The sequence below is a fragment of the Pygocentrus nattereri genome, chromosome 19 (genome assembly GCF_015220715.1).
Source record: "Pygocentrus nattereri isolate fPygNat1 chromosome 19, fPygNat1.pri, whole genome shotgun sequence".
Lineage (NCBI taxonomy): Eukaryota > Metazoa > Chordata > Actinopteri > Characiformes > Serrasalmidae > Pygocentrus > Pygocentrus nattereri.
This window is the reverse complement of record NC_051229.1, coordinates 26,087,419-26,103,121: the sequence shown is the minus strand read 5'-3', so window position 1 is coordinate 26,103,121 and position 15,703 is coordinate 26,087,419. Positions and strand designations below refer to the sequence as shown.

At 41.3% G+C, this 15,703-nt stretch overlaps 1 protein-coding gene across 2 annotated transcripts in view; it reads left to right on the top strand.

Moving 5' to 3' along the window:
• The window catches only part of LOC108411523 (PC3-like endoprotease variant B), a 219,783-nt gene extending 205,056 nt beyond the window's left edge, over positions 1–14,727 (top strand). For both annotated transcript variants that reach the window (XM_017683140.2, XM_037530903.1), the window contains exons 18-20: positions 4,640–4,812; positions 10,092–10,262; positions 14,395–14,727. In XM_017683140.2, coding sequence (XP_017538629.1) covers positions 4,640–4,812; positions 10,092–10,262; positions 14,395–14,583 — 533 coding nt within the window. In that variant the 3' untranslated portion in view covers positions 14,584–14,727. The remainder of the gene's footprint in view (positions 1–4,639; positions 4,813–10,091; positions 10,263–14,394) is intronic.
• Positions 14,728–15,703: the final 976 nt, after the last annotated feature.

Sequence of the window (15,703 nt, the reverse complement as noted above, 5' to 3'; positions counted from 1 at the left end):
ACCATCAAAGAGGAGAGGAGGAAGGCGGTTAGAAGGCAGCGAGAGAGAAGGAAAGGCAGGAGTGTGGAGGTTAGAGTAGGGACTCTGAACATAGGAACAATGACTGGTAAAGGCAGAGGAAGGTAGATATTCTGTGTGTCCAGGAGACCAGATGCAAAGGAAGCAAGGCCAGGAACATTCGAGGTGGATTCATGGTGTAGAGAGGAAGAGAAATGGAGTAGGGATAATCCTAAAGGAACAGCTTTTGAAAAGTGTTCTGGATGTAAAGAGAGTGTCAGACAGGATCATGAGTCTGAAGTTGGAGGTTGATAATGTAATTTTGAATGTGGTCAGTTCATATGCACCACAGATTGGTTGTCAGTTAGAGGAGAAAGAGGAATTTTGGAGTAAGATAGATGAAGTGGTAGATGGTGTCCCTAGAGAGGAAAAATTAGTGATTGTTGCAGACTTCAATGGACATGTTGGTGAAGGGAACAGAGGGGACGAAGAGGTGCTGGGTATGTATGGTGTGAAAGACAGAAATGCGGAAGGTCAGATGGTTGTAGATTTTGCAAAGAGAATGGAAATGGCTGTGGTGAACACATATTTTAAGAAGAGGGAAGAACACAGGGTGACATACAAGAGTGGAAGGAGGTGCACACAGGTGGATTATATCCACCTAATAGCCACCTAATGCCACCTAAAGGAGATTGGAGATTGTAAAGTGGTACCAGGGGAAAGTGTAGCAAGGCAGCATATAGGGTGGTTGTCTGTAGAATGAGATTAGAAACAAAGAAGAGGACAGAGCCAAAGATTAGATGGTGGCAGCTGAAGGAGGAGGATGGTTGCAGGCAGTTCAGGGAAAAATTGCAACAGGCCCTTGGGGGCAGTGAGGAGCTACCTGAGGACTGGGAAACTACAGCTAAGGTGGTGAGAGAAACTGGCAAGAATGTGTTGGGTGTTTCGTCTGGTCAGAGGAAAGAAGACAAGGAAAGTTGGTGGTGGAATGAGGAAGTCCAGGAGAGTATTCAGAAGAAGAAGGCAGCTAAGAAAAAGTGGGATAACCAGAGAGATGAAGGAAGTAGGCAGGAGTACTGTGAGACTAGTCGCATAGCGAAAAGAATGGTGGCAAAGGCAAAGGCAAAGGCCTATGATGAGCTGTATGAGAGGCTGGACAGTAAAGAAGGAGTAAAGGACTTGTATCGTTTGGCTAAACAGAGAGATAGAGCAGGAAAGGATGTACAGCAGGTTAGGCTGATAAAGGATAGAGAGGGAAATGTACTAGTGAGTGAACAGAGAGTGTTGAGTAGATGGAAGGAGTACTTTGAAGAACTAATGAATGAGGAAAACGAGAGAGAGAGGAGGACAACGGGGGGAGAGATAGTGGATCAGGAAGTGCAGAGAATTGGTAAGGTGGAAGTGAGGGCAGCTTTAAAAAGGATGAAGAATGGAAAGGCAGTTGGTCCAGATGACATACCTGTGGAGGTATGGAGATGTTTAGGAGAGAAGGCAGTGGACTTTTTAACCAGGTTGGTTAACAAAATCCTGAAGAGTGAGAGGATGCCTGATGATGGGAGAAGTAGTGTACTGGTCCCCATTTTTAAGAACAAGGGTGATGTGCAGAGCTGCAGTAACTACAGTGGTATAAAGTTGATGAGCCACACCATGAAGGTATGGGAAAGAGTTGTTGAAGCAAGGCTAAGGCGAGAGCTCAGATCAGTGAGCAGCAGTTTCATGCCCAGAAAGAGTACCACAGATGCAATTTTTGCTTTGAGAGTGTTGGTAGAGAAGTACAGAGAAGTTCAGAAGGAGCTACATTGTGTCTTTGTGGATCTAGAGAAGGCAAATGATAGGGTGCCAAGAGAGGAACTGTGGTACTGTATGAGGAAGTCAAGTGTAGCTGAAAAGTATGTTAGGGTGGTGCAGGACGTTGTATGAGGATAGTGAGACAGTGGTGAGTTGTGCAGTTGGAGTGACAAATGGTTTCAAGGTGAAGGTAGGGTTACATCAGGGATCAGCTTTGAGCCCCTTCTTGTTTGCAATGGTGATGGACAGGTTGACAGATGAGGTCAGGCAGGAGGCTCCATGGACCATGATGTTTGTAGATGACATTGTAATCTGTGGTGAGAGTAGAGAGCAGGTGGAAGAGAATCTGGAGAGGTGGAGGTTTGCACTGGAGAGGAGAGGAATGAAGGTCAGTAGAGACAAGACAGAATACAATACGTGTGTGAATGAGAGGGAGGCAGGTGGAAAGGTGAAGATGCAAGGAGTAGAGGTCGTAAAGGTGGATGACTTCAAATATCTTGGGTCAACCATCCAGAGCAATGGACAGTGTAGAAAAGAGGTGAAGAAGAGGGTGCAGGCAGGATGGAGTGGGTGAAAACGGGTGTCAGGGCTGATGTGTGACAGAAGGATAGCAGCAAGAGTAAAAGGGATGGTTTACAAGACAGTAGTGCGTCCTGCTATGATGTGTGGTTTGGAGACTGTGGCTCTGTCTAAAAGACAGGAGGCTGAGCTGGAGGTGGCGGAGATGAAGATGCTGAGATTTTAATTGGGAGTGACAAGGATGGACAAGATTAGAAATGAGCAGATCAGAGGGACAGTGAAGGTGGAGCAGTTTGGAGATAAAGCCAGAGAGGCCAGGTTGAGATGTTTGGACATGTGTTGAGGAGGAATAGTGGATATATTTGTCAAAGAATGTTGGAGATGGAGCTGCCGGGTAGAAGGAGAAGAGGTAGACTTCAGAGAAGGTTTATGGATGTAGTGAAGGTGGACATGGAGCTGGTTGGTGTAAAAGTAGAGGAGGCAGTGGATAGTGCAAGATGGAGGCAGATGATCCGCTGTGGCGACCTTTAAAGGGAGCAGCCGAAAGAAGAAGAAGAAGAAGAGGTTTTAATATGAGACTAACTGTTACAGTGAGGCTAGGCTTTAATTTTAGACTAGGCTTTGAAATTAAGATGAAACTTTATTTTGAGACTAGGTTTTAATCTGAATATAGGATTTAAACTGAGAATCTCAAGACTTTGGTCTGAGGGTTGGCTCTAGAGAAACTTAATCTGAGGCTAGGCTTTAATCTGAAACTAGCTGTTAGAGTGAGACTAGGCTTAAATCTGAAACTAGTCTTTAAGATAAGGTTTAATTTGAGATGAAGTTTAATTTTAAGACAAGGTTTTTGGCTGAGACTAGCCTTTAATCTGAGGTGGGCTCTAAAGAAATTTAATCTAAGGCTATGTTTTAATCTGAGATTAGGCTTTAAATTGAAACTAGACTTTATATAAACTAGAGTTTATATTCTGAGGCAAAGTTTTAAATTTAGACTAGGTAATAATGTGAAACTAGCCTTTATTCTGAGGCAAGGCTCTAAGAAAGCTCTAAAAAGTAAGTTCATCTGAGACTAAGATTTGATGTACGATTATGCTCTAATCTGATACTAGGTTTGATCTGAGACTATCCTTATGTCTAAAACAAGGCTAATCTAAGACTAGACTTTAATCTGAGAAGAGGCTTTGTTTCTTGTTGAGGCCAGGCTTTAGTTTGATACTAGGCTTAGTTTAAGGTGAAGCTTTAAAAAGAGACTTGACAAGGTTTTAGTCTTAGACCAAGTTTGAAGCCGAGACTAGGTTTGTTCTGAGACAAACCTTTAGTCTTAGACTAGCTTTAAATTTGAGACAAGGCTTTAATCTGTGACTTGGTTTAATCTGAGAAGAGACTTTAATCTGGGATTATGTTTAATCTGAGACTGGCCTTAGGTGTATTCTTTTTTCAGCATTTTTTTATTTATTTATTTATTTATTTATTTATTGCAAAGGCTGTTGGAGTGAACCAATTCCACCATATGCATCACCCTCCCCCACACTTTCACCCTCCCTCATGAACGCACACACACACACACACACACCAGACACACTCCTTGCACGCTATCACCATTTCTTCTTTCAATCTTCAAGCCTTTTTACTCCAACCCCCTTTTAGTGATATCCCTGCTCTCTCTTTTTCTTTCTCTCTCTCTCTCTCTCTCTCTCTCTCTCTGTTGAGGAGCAATTACCTCTCCGTTTCTAAGTGTTGGATGTGCATCATTGTCTGCTGCAATTTACCCGCCGTCTCCAGCTGAATGCCTCCATTCACAATTACACTCCACAGTCTCTCCATTAGAGCGAGCTGCACTTTCAGAGCTTGTTGTCTTCGTTTTCTTTTGCACACCATTTTTTTTAAATGCAATTAAATCTGGACAAAGCAAGTGAGGGTAGAATGGTGGCCCCCCAAAATCACCAACCTGTTCTTTAACTGAGTTTAGATGCTTTCACTTTCTCTCTCTCTCTCTCTCTCTCTCTCTCTCTCTCTCTCTCTGTCTCTCTCTTTCCCTTTCCACCTCTCTTCTCCTCTGTATCTCTCTCTCACATTCACGTTTCTTTTCTTCTAAGATATTATTGGATTTTCTTGCATTACCGCCCTCATAGCATGCTTTTGTGTCATTGTTTTACCTCATCCCATATGTTTCCCTCTCTTTGAGCCCACTTCACTTCACTTCAGGTTAATGGGCTTTAACTTCAATTCAGCCAGTAACAGTGGTAATAGTACTTATTACTTATTACTATTAATTACTTTATTCTTAATTGTAATCTAATTTTTTTCTCTCTCTCTGTCTTACTCTCTTTATCAGATATTCCTCTTAGTGGTTTTATCTCTCTGGGTGAGCGCCACAATATTCCTTCTGAAGGAGTGAGTGTGCGGAATCGTTTCCTGCCACAAGACCTCATCCATCGGGCCTTCAGGCTTGAGCAGAGCAACAAGATCTTACCTGAGGACATACAACATGGAACGAAATGGAGCAAGGTAGAAACACACACACACACACACACACACACACACACACACACACACACACACACAAACAAATACACATACATCCACTGGGCTTTCAGGCTGGAGCACAGCCATACAGTCCCACGAGAGGACACACCACTCAAATATTTTTTTTACAGCATTTAGCACACCCAGAGAATAAAACCCAGGAAAAAAGGAACTAAACTAGTAATTATAATTAAGCAATTGGTTCTTTAAGCCAGCCTTGTAACTAACAGAGTCTAAGCGAGAGAAAATCTCAACTCAGAGCCTATCTTTACCAACAGAAAGACAGTATTCAATTAGAAGACAAGCACACACAGATATCAACACAGACATAGATACAGCCATGCTGTAAGGACATTCAGCAGAACAGGAGAGTATAGGCACAGTACACACACACACATGCGCAAAACCTCATCCTCACAACACCCATGCACATCAACTGGATCTTCAAGATCTATTTGGCCTTCAGATTGGAGCAGTCCTCACACCTGAGGACAGAAAGCAACACAGCGAAGTACACATACATACAGTGTATGTTCCATGCAGTTGTACACACACATATACAAACACACACACCATTACACACAAACACACACTTAATCTTAACTTAACTTAATCCCCTGGACCTTCAGATTGGAGAAAGACAAAAAAGTTGCACTTCTGGACATACTGCTTAGGCTGCAACACAGCAAAGACCACACACACACACACACACACACACACACACACACACACACAAACACATTTAACCACATCCTCACATTATCCATGCCCATCCACCGGGCCTTCAGACTGGAGCAGGGTGGCAAAGTCACAACTGAGGACATCCTGCTCAGACCACACCAACATTCACACATAAACATATGCACATTCACTTTAACTTCAGACCGGTGGTAAGGTCACATCTGAGGACTTAGCACTCAGTCCACACTGCAATTACACACACACACACACACACACACACACACACACACACACACACACACACACACACACACAATGACCTACAGATATTTCACTCTGCCCACTGCCCATGCCAACACAAGGTACACACACGATCACACACGGACACTCATACACACCAGTCCAATAAATCATTGGTGGCTGCCTAATTTCCTATGGATTTCAATTTCCTCTGAACAAATCTGCATTGATCAGAGTGAGAGACGCTGAGCCTCACTCAGCTGGAGGATGACGGAGGAGTTTTATTTCAGCTCCAAAAAAAAAGCACACAGACACACACACACACACACACACACACACACACACACACACACACACACACACACACACACACTCCTAATCTGATCAAGTGCATTCTCTGATATGGAATTGTCTATGAAATGTGTTCTTGCAGTGACAGATACAGCAGTAGTCCAGATATAAAACTTTTCCACACACTTGCAGGGTACTGATGTCCATTCACTGTGTGGTGGATAACCACTCTTTCTCATGGAAACATGTCACTATCATGAAATTAAAGATGACAACTACTTACATTTAAATTATTCTAATTAACAGTTTCTCTTTTTTATTCACTGAATGTCTCTATTAAAGTGGCTAAATTGCCTGACTAGTCAATTTACTTCCTCACTGTCGATTCTTAGCAGCTTAAGCTTAAATAAACAAACACTGTGTGTATATATATATATATATGTGTGTGTGTGTGTGTGTGTGTGTGTGTGTGTGTGTGTGTGTGTGTGTGTGTGTGTGTGTGTACTCATTGGCCACTTTATTAGGTACAGTTAGGTTCAGTTGCTTGTTAGCACAAACAGCTAATCAGCCAATCACATAGCCACAACTCAATGCATTTTAGACATGCAGAGGTGGTCAAGACAGTGCAGACCGAGCATCAGAACGGGGAAGAAAGGTGATTTAAGTGACTTTGAGCGTGGCATGGTTGTTGGTGCCAGACGGGCTGGTCTGAGTATTTTAGAAACTGCTGATCTACTGGGATTTTCACGCACAACTATCTCTAGGGTTTACAGAGAATGGTCCAAAAAAGAGAAAATATCCAGTGAGTGGCAGTTGTGTGGACAAAAATGCCTTGTTGATGTGAGAGGTCAGAGAATGGGCAGTGTCACGATTGGCCCCTCCCAGTCTTGTCCATGTGCGTTTTTGTTTTGGGTTTTCTAGTCCTGCCCCCTCGTTTTGTGTCTCCACTCATGATTGTCTCCACCTGTTTTCCACCTGTCCCTCTTTTACTTTTTGTTGTTTAAGCCCTGTGTTTGCCCTTAGTGTTCGCTGGTCTTTGTATCGGTCTTTGTCTGATGTATTGGTCTATGTTTGATGTTGGTTTGAATCTCTGCTGTGTTGTTTGAACCTGTTTATAGTTTGTATGTCATTACCTCCTTATCTCTGCTTACCTCCGCACATGTGTCCACTACCATGCTCCACGTTACAGGCAGACTGGTTCCAGATGATAGAAAGGCAAAAGGAACTCAATTAACCAACCAACCAAATCTCCTTGTTGAAAGTATGCCACAAAGAATTAAGGCAGTTCTGAAGGCAAAAGGGGGTCCAGCCTTTTACTAGCAAGGTGTACCTAATAAAGTGGCCAGTGAGTATGTACACAACAAATCAGACAATACCAGTTAAAGCCTGTGCATGTGTCTACATACATATACACTGTTCAAAAAAATAAAGGGAACACATCCTACACATCTAACACATCCTAGATCTGAATGAATGAAACATTCTCATTGAATACTTTGTTCTGTACAAAGTTGAATGTGCCGACAACAAAATCACACAAAAATCATCAATGGAAATCAAATTTATTAACCAATGGAGGCCTGGATTTGGAGTCACACACAAAATTAAAGTGGAAAAACACATTACAGGCTGATCCAACTTTGATGTAATTTTCCTTAAAACAAGACAAAATGAGGCTCAGTATTGTGTGTGGCCTCCACGTGCCTGTATGACCTCCCTACAACGCCTGTGCATGCTCCTGATGAGGTGGCGGATGGTCTCCTGAGGGATCTCCTCCCAGACCTGGACTAAAGCATCCGCCAACTCCTGGACAGTCAACGTGGCGTTTGTGGATGGAGTGAGACATGATGTCCCAGACGTGCTCAATCAGATTCAGGTCTAGGGAACAGGCGGGCCAGTCCATAGCTTCAATGCTTTCATCTTGCAGGAACTGCTGACACACTCCAGCCACATGAGGTCTAGCATTGTCCTGCATTAGGAGGAACCCAGGGCCAACTGCACCAGCATATGGTCTCACAAGGGGTCTGAGGATGTCATCTTGGTATGTAATGGCAGTCAGGCCCTCCAAAGAAATGCCACCCCACAACATTACTGACCCACTGCCAAACCGGTCATGCTGAAGGATGTTGCAGGCAGCAGATCACTCTCCACAGCATCTCCAGACTCTGTCACGTCTGTCACATGTGCTCAGTGTGAACCTGCTTTCATCTGTGAAGAGCACAGGGCGCCAGTGGCGAATTTGCCAATCCTGGTGTTCTCTGGTAAATGCCAAACGTCCTGCACGGTGTTGGGCTATTAGCACAACCCTCATCTGTGGACCTCGGGCCCTCATACCATCCTCATGGAGTTGGTTTCTAACCGTTTGTGCAGACACATGCACATTTGTGGCCTGCTGGAGGTCATTTTGCAGGGCTCTGGCAGTGCTCCTCCTGTTCCTCTTTGCACAAAGGCGGAGGTAGCGGTCCTGCCGCTGGGTTGTTGCCCTCCTACGGCCTCCTCCACTTCTCTTGGTGTACTGGCCTGTCTCCTTGTAGCGCCTCCAGCCTCTGGACACTACGCTGACAGACACAGCAAACCTTCTTGCCACAGCTAACATTGATGTGCCATCCTGGATGAGCTGAGCCACTTGTATGGGTTGTAGAGTCTGTCTCATGCTACCATGAGTGTGAAAGCACCACCAACATTCAAAAGTGTCCAAAACATCAGCCAGAAAGCATAGGTACTGAGAAGTGGTCTGTGGTCCCCACCTGCAGAACCACTAATTTATTGAGTGTGTCTTGCTAATTTCCAATAATTTCCACCTTTTGTTTATTCCATTTGCACAACAGCATGTGAAATTGATTGTCAATCAGTGTTGTTTCCTAAGTGGACAGTTTGATTTCACAGACGTTTGATTTACTTTACGTTATGTTGTGTTCCCTTTATTTTTTTTGAGCAGTATATATATATATATATATATATATATTTGTGTGAGTGTGAGTGTGTGGGTGTGTGTGTGTGTGTGTGTGTGTGTGTGTGTGTGTGTGTGTGTGTGTGTGTGTGTGTGTGTGTGTATAAGATGCTGCCTGTCCTGTGCTGCTCCCCAAGGCAGGACTTATAGATCTCAGGGGTGAAACTGGAGAATAAATTGGAGGGAGGGGTGAAAGGATCAATTGCGTGGTAAACACATCTTTAGCCCTTGTCCAACACAGACTGTTTTTTCCTCTAGCTTCCTTTAGCTCAGTTAGCTATACTATGTCCAAAAAATTTTAGACACCTGACCATCAAACAGTTCTTCTGAAATCAAAAATATTAACAAGCATTAGTGAGTCAGATACTGATGCTGGATCACAAATGCCACTTGACAGATTTTCATTAGTGCTTTATACCCATCTAGCCAATGCTTGGCATTAGGCCTGGCGATTTCAGTCTCATTTGTGGCTGCTCTAGAACATTGCAGTCTATTGGTAATGCTTTACTCAGGAGCTATTGGTCAGTTTCTGAGCACAGAACCACTGAAACACAGTTATCTTAGCATCAATGCTATGTAGACTGATCCACAACCCAATAATATCCAGCCAAGAGCAGCTGTTTGATCAGAAACTGATCACCAATGAGGGGCTAGAAGGTAACTAAGAAAAAATGTGCATCAGCAGATGTTACCATAACTAGGTGGAGGAATGTGTCAGGAATGGGTGCATCTTAAAACAGCTGAATTGACTGATTAGAAGATACTTTTGGACATGTTTGTGATGTACATTAGGTGTTTTAGAGTAGATATATACATACACAAACTGCAGCTCACCTTGTGCTATATAATTTTTCAGCCAATCTACTATTCACTATTGGTCAGTTTCTGAGCACAGGACCACTGAAACACAGTTATCTCAGCATCAATGCTATGTAGACTGATCCACAACCCAATAAGCAGCTGTTTGGTCAGAAACTGATCACCAATGAGGGACTAGAAGAAAAATGTGCATCAGCAGATGGTACCATAACTAGGTGGAGTTACAAAGGAGGTGTTTCTTATGACAGGTACAGTGTGTGTTAACTTTTACTTTCTTTAGAAACCAGAGGTACAGAATATACCGGATTCCAAGTTCAGCTCAAAGGACATGGATGACACTGACGGAGAGGCTCTCAAGTCTCACCTGCTGAAGCTGTGGAACACCCTGAGAAATACAGTGCAGGAGGACCAGGTTCAGTACAACACCCTAACACAGGCTAACACACAGCAGGTAATGCTTCTGAGGCATGTGTTTGTGTTTAGGTATTTATTTCTTTGTGGGAAACATACAGTACTGTGTGAAGGTTTTAGGCATCTAATTAAGCAAATTTTTAAACGCTTTACCTCAGTAGTGAGTTTATCATTATATACATTAGAATAAAGTCATGTTCATAATTTATATTTATAATAAATAAACATAAAAACTATAAAAAGTAACAAGAATTTCTTGGGTCCATATTTTTCCTTGACACCTTCACAGCTGCCACAGAGACTTGTTAATATCATCAGTTACATCATGAGCACAATTTACTGAAGCACTGATTGGTCAAACCAGGAGCTGCTTTTTAACTACATATAATACTGGGCTTCCTCGAGGAGAGGTTTGGAGATGGTTAAACAAACACACTAACATCCAGAAAATCTATTTTATATATATATTTTAATATTAATATTCTATACATTTTGTTTATTCAAATATTAACACTTTTCTCAGCAAATAAACACAAACTACACAAAGAAATAGATTTTGAAAATGCATCTTGGGTGCCTAAGACTTTCGCACAGTACTTTATCTCTCCAGGATGATGAAAATTTGGTAATATTTTGGTATTAGCAAGTTGTATTTAGCAAAAAATGGCATACTCATTTTAATTTTTACTAACGGACTAGTAAGTTAATAATTGTAACAGTAAAGATATGTAATAAAAGAATAGTGATAACATGTTGCACAAACCTAAAATGTAATTAAGAAAATTACTACTTAAAGTGAATTTCTTCCATCACTGAGCTCAACTATCTAAGCTATTTATCAGACCTGTATTTTGTACTAGAGTAATAGTTTTGTGTTACAGGTAACACAAGGAACATGTTTTTCCAGCCCTGATTCTGTGTCTTAGTATTGCCTCATCTATTCTTATGGGTGAACATACAACAGTAATAGGGCATCCAGGAGTGATTATAATAAATTAATTTTCATAATATAATTACAGTGGTTCAAAGTGGTTAGGAGCATTATTTTAAAGAACTGATGCTTACCTGAAACAAGATGGAAAGAAGTAAGTTTGTGTTTTACAGCTCCAGTACCACTTAGTTTCACTATAATTACAGTCTCTAAATATGTCTGTTTATCATGCTGAATCTGACCATGTAAAACCATAATAAATAATAAATTAATTAATTAATTAGTACTATTTTACAGTGCTGATATCATATCATTTCAGAACATCATTCTTTTGGGATAATAAACCTAATATGAAACCATACAATAATTTAAAGAAATGCGGGTGATATGCTAACTAAATATCCAGATATTATGCTGGACACCTTATTCCTATAAATGTGAAAAAACATTTTGCTTCAGCTGGAAAATTAACATCATATTTAGAGGTAAATAGAATTTGTTAGCATTGTGTTGAATTGAATTATTAACTAGTTACTGCTACAATAACTAATTTGAAAATGAGCATGCGTTTTAGGTTAGTACAAATTGTTACAGTTACCATTTTATTTGCAACTTGGTGCCTCTAAAATTACTAACTGATTATTCATTAACAACTAAAAAATAGCATGCAATTTTTAGCTTAGTACATTTTATTACATAGTGTTAGCATATAAATACTCCCTTATCACCAATCTGCAAAGTGCTATCAAAACTTCAGACCTATTGTGAATCAATGCAGCATTTATATGTGGCAATGTAGTTTCTATTGTTTCTATTTAAAAAATGATTGTAATGCGCTACAGCAGGGCTGCTCAATCCTGGTCCTGGAGATCTACCACCCTGGAGATTTCAGATCCAACACACTTGCCTTTACTATTCAGATGCCCCTGAAGGTCTTTATTACCTGACTTACCAGGTGTGTTAGATTAGGGTGGAGCTAAACTCTATAGGGTGGTATATCTCCAGGACCTGACATTCTAGAGCTATAGAAATAGTAGGGGACAATATACAATCCCAATTCCAATGAAGTTGGGACGTTGTGTAAAACATAAATAAAAACAGAATACAATGATTTGCAAATCCTTTTCAACCTATATTCAATTGAATACAATACAAAGACAAGATATGTAATGTTTAAATGGATAAACTTTATTGTTTTTTGCAAATATTCACTCATTCTGAATTTGATGCCTGCAACATGTTCCAAAGAAGTTGGGACAGGGGCAACAAAAGACTGGGAAAGTTGAGGAATGCTCAAAAAACACCTGTTTGGAACATTCCACAGGTGAACAGGTTAATTGGAAACAGGTGAGTGTCATGATTGGGTATAAAGGGAGCATCCTTGAAAGGCTCAGTCATTCACAAGCAAGGATGGGGTGAGGTTCACCACTTTGTGAACAACTGCGTGAGAAAAAAGTCCAACAGTTTAAGAACAACGTTTCTCAACATGCAACTGCAAGGAATTTAGGGATTACATCATCTACAGTCCATAATATCATCTAAAGATTCAGGAAATATGGAGAAATCTCTGCAAGTAAGCGGCAAGGCAGAAAACCAACATTGAATGCCTGTGACCTTTGATCCATCAGCGGCACTGCATTAAAAACCGACATCATTCTGTAACGGATATTACCACATGGGCTCAGGAACACTTCAGAAAACCATTGTCAGTGGAACACAGTTCGTCGCTCCATCTACAAGTGCAAGTTAAAACTCTGCCATGCAAAGCAAAAGCCATATATCAACAACACCCAGAAATGCCGCTGGCTTCTCTGGGCCCAAGCTCATCTGCGATGGACTGACGCAAAGAGAAAAAGTGTCCTGTGGTCTGACGAGTCCACATTTCAAATTGTATTTGGAAATCATGGATGTCGTGTCCTCCGGGCCAAAGAGGAAAAGGACTGTCCGGATTGTTATCAGCGCAAAGTTCAAAAGCCAGCATCTCTGATGGTATGGGGGTGTGGGGTGTGTTAGTGCCCATGGCATTGGTAACTTGCACACCTGTGAAGGCACCATTAATGCTGAAAGGTACATACAGGTTTTGGAGCAACATATGCTGCCATCCAAGCAACATCTTTTTCAGGGATGTCCTGCATATTTCAGCAAGACAATGCCAAGCCACATTCTGCACGGGTTACAGCAGCGTGGCTTCGTAGTAAAAGAGTGCGGGTACTAGACTGGCCTGCCTGCAGTTCAGACCTGTCTCCCATTGAAAATGTGTGGCGCATTATGAAGCACAAAATACGACAACGGAGACCCCGGACTGTTGTACATCAAGCAAGAATGGGAAAGAATTCCACCTACAAAGCTTCAACAATTAGTGTCCTCAGTTCCAAAACACTTATTGAGTGTTGTTAAAGGAAAAGTGATGTAACACAGCAGTAAACATGCCCCTGTCCCAACTTCTTTGGCACGTGTTGCAGGCATCAAATTCAAAATGAGTGAATTTTTGCAAAAAGCAATAAAGTTTATCCATTTGAACAATAAATATCTTTGTAGTGTATTCAATTGAATACAGGTTGAAACGGATTTGCAAATCATTGTATTCTTTTTTTTATTTGTCTTTTACACAATCTCCCAGCTTCACTGGAATTGGGGTTCTACATATATATATATACAGTACTGTGCGAAAGTTTTAGGCACCCAAGACACATTTTCAAAATGTATTTGTGTAGTTTGTGTGTTTTTTGCTGAGGAAAGTGTTAATATTTTATAAACAAAATTTATAGAATATTAATTCATAAAGATTATGTATAAATAATAAATAGTGATTTTCTGGCCACCTTCCCCGCCCAATGACTGCTGGGGTAGGCTCCAGCACCCCCCCCACCCCCCCCAGCCCCACGACCCTGAGGGAGAAGCGGCTTAAAAATTGGATGGATGGATGGATGGATGGATGGATGGATGGATGGATGGATGGATGGATGGATGGATGGATGGATGGATGGATGGATGGATGGATTTTCTGGCCAGTTTGCAATGAAGTCCCTCTAGTAACTGTAATAATAAGCCTCGGTATATAATAAGTCTAGGATTTTAAGGGGTTAATATGATGCCTGCAGTCACTCTTACACATACTTCTGCCCATTTTTATAGATAACATTGTCATAAGGTGACATACGCTGTCTACTGCATTTGGTTTAAGACTTAATAGTTAAATATCGCTTTAGATTGTTTCCTCCTCTGTGTTTCCCTTTCACAGGCACAGAGAGCAGACAGGATGCTGCCTAGATCTCTGCAGTCTGGTGCTCAGGCTGTTTTGGCTGCTCGAAGTGGCATCCGTGTTCAACGCCACATCTCCGTACACATGCAAAAGTTAAAAAACCTCAGGTCATTCCGCAAGAGCAGGACAAAGAAACAATTATGGAAGACGAAAAGAGAAATGGGGTGAAATTGGCAGCACACACAACTGCTACTACCTCACTGAGTAACAACCTGCTTTCTACTGGAAACTAAGTATGGCTAAAAGGACATTCAATTTCTCACTTTATTAAATAACGATGTGTTAAACAATAAAAAGCTGCAGTAACATTGACTGAAATTCCCTTGCTTTTTCTAAAATAATTTTTCACGTACCACATAAAGATTGTACCACTGTTCACTAGCCAGTTCATATATACTGACATTAAGCTTTTGTGATGTCACTAAGAACAGCACATTTACATATGTATGCTTGTTCAACTAAAAACAGTTGAGCTCTGCACATTCACACTGAAGTTATAAAGAGTGTTTCATCCCAGACTGCTTTTTGGATGAGGCTCAGTCCAAAGCAGCCAATCAGAACAGGCACAGTTCTTAAAGGTGCAGCAACAAAAACTTTGAAGGGATGAAAAGAGGCAGACCCAGAGACAACAGCAATAGCTGTAACAGTGATAATGACTGTGACAAAGCAGTAACATACAGGCTTTGCTTGTATGTGCTGAAAAGAGAACAGTGGGTGACAAGAAACAACATGGGTTGTCAGTTGATTTATATACATGTCTGGATATGTATGAGTGTGTATGTCTGTTAGTGTCTGCAGTGTTAAGGTGTGCTAATAGGGGAATGATAATTGTTTAGCTGCTTCACCCACAATCAGCAAGCTTCTGTCTTTCTTAACTAACTAGATGTGAGCATTGGTCTGCCACTTTAAAATATGCTGTAGCATGTTTGTAAATCTGACAGCTTCACCAAAAAGATGGAAAGCATGAATTATTACGCATTCCTCAAACTGAAGGCAAAAGAGTAGATGTAAGGTCTCAGTTAAAGTATGGAAACCAAACCAAACTAAAACAAATTGTGAAATAGCATTTCCAAAATTAAGCATTTTTCAGTGAAGCTAGCATCAGTGCTGTTATAGCCAATGTCAACGCTGCAGTAGCAAGCCAACCTGAGACCCCCCGAATAGCAGGAGGTATTTTGCACACTGATAAAAAACATGTAAAAACATAACCTTTTCTCACTATCACTGCATCATTACATCCATCTGTAAATAGCAGCATTGTTGAATGTGTAACAGAGCAGCATTAGAG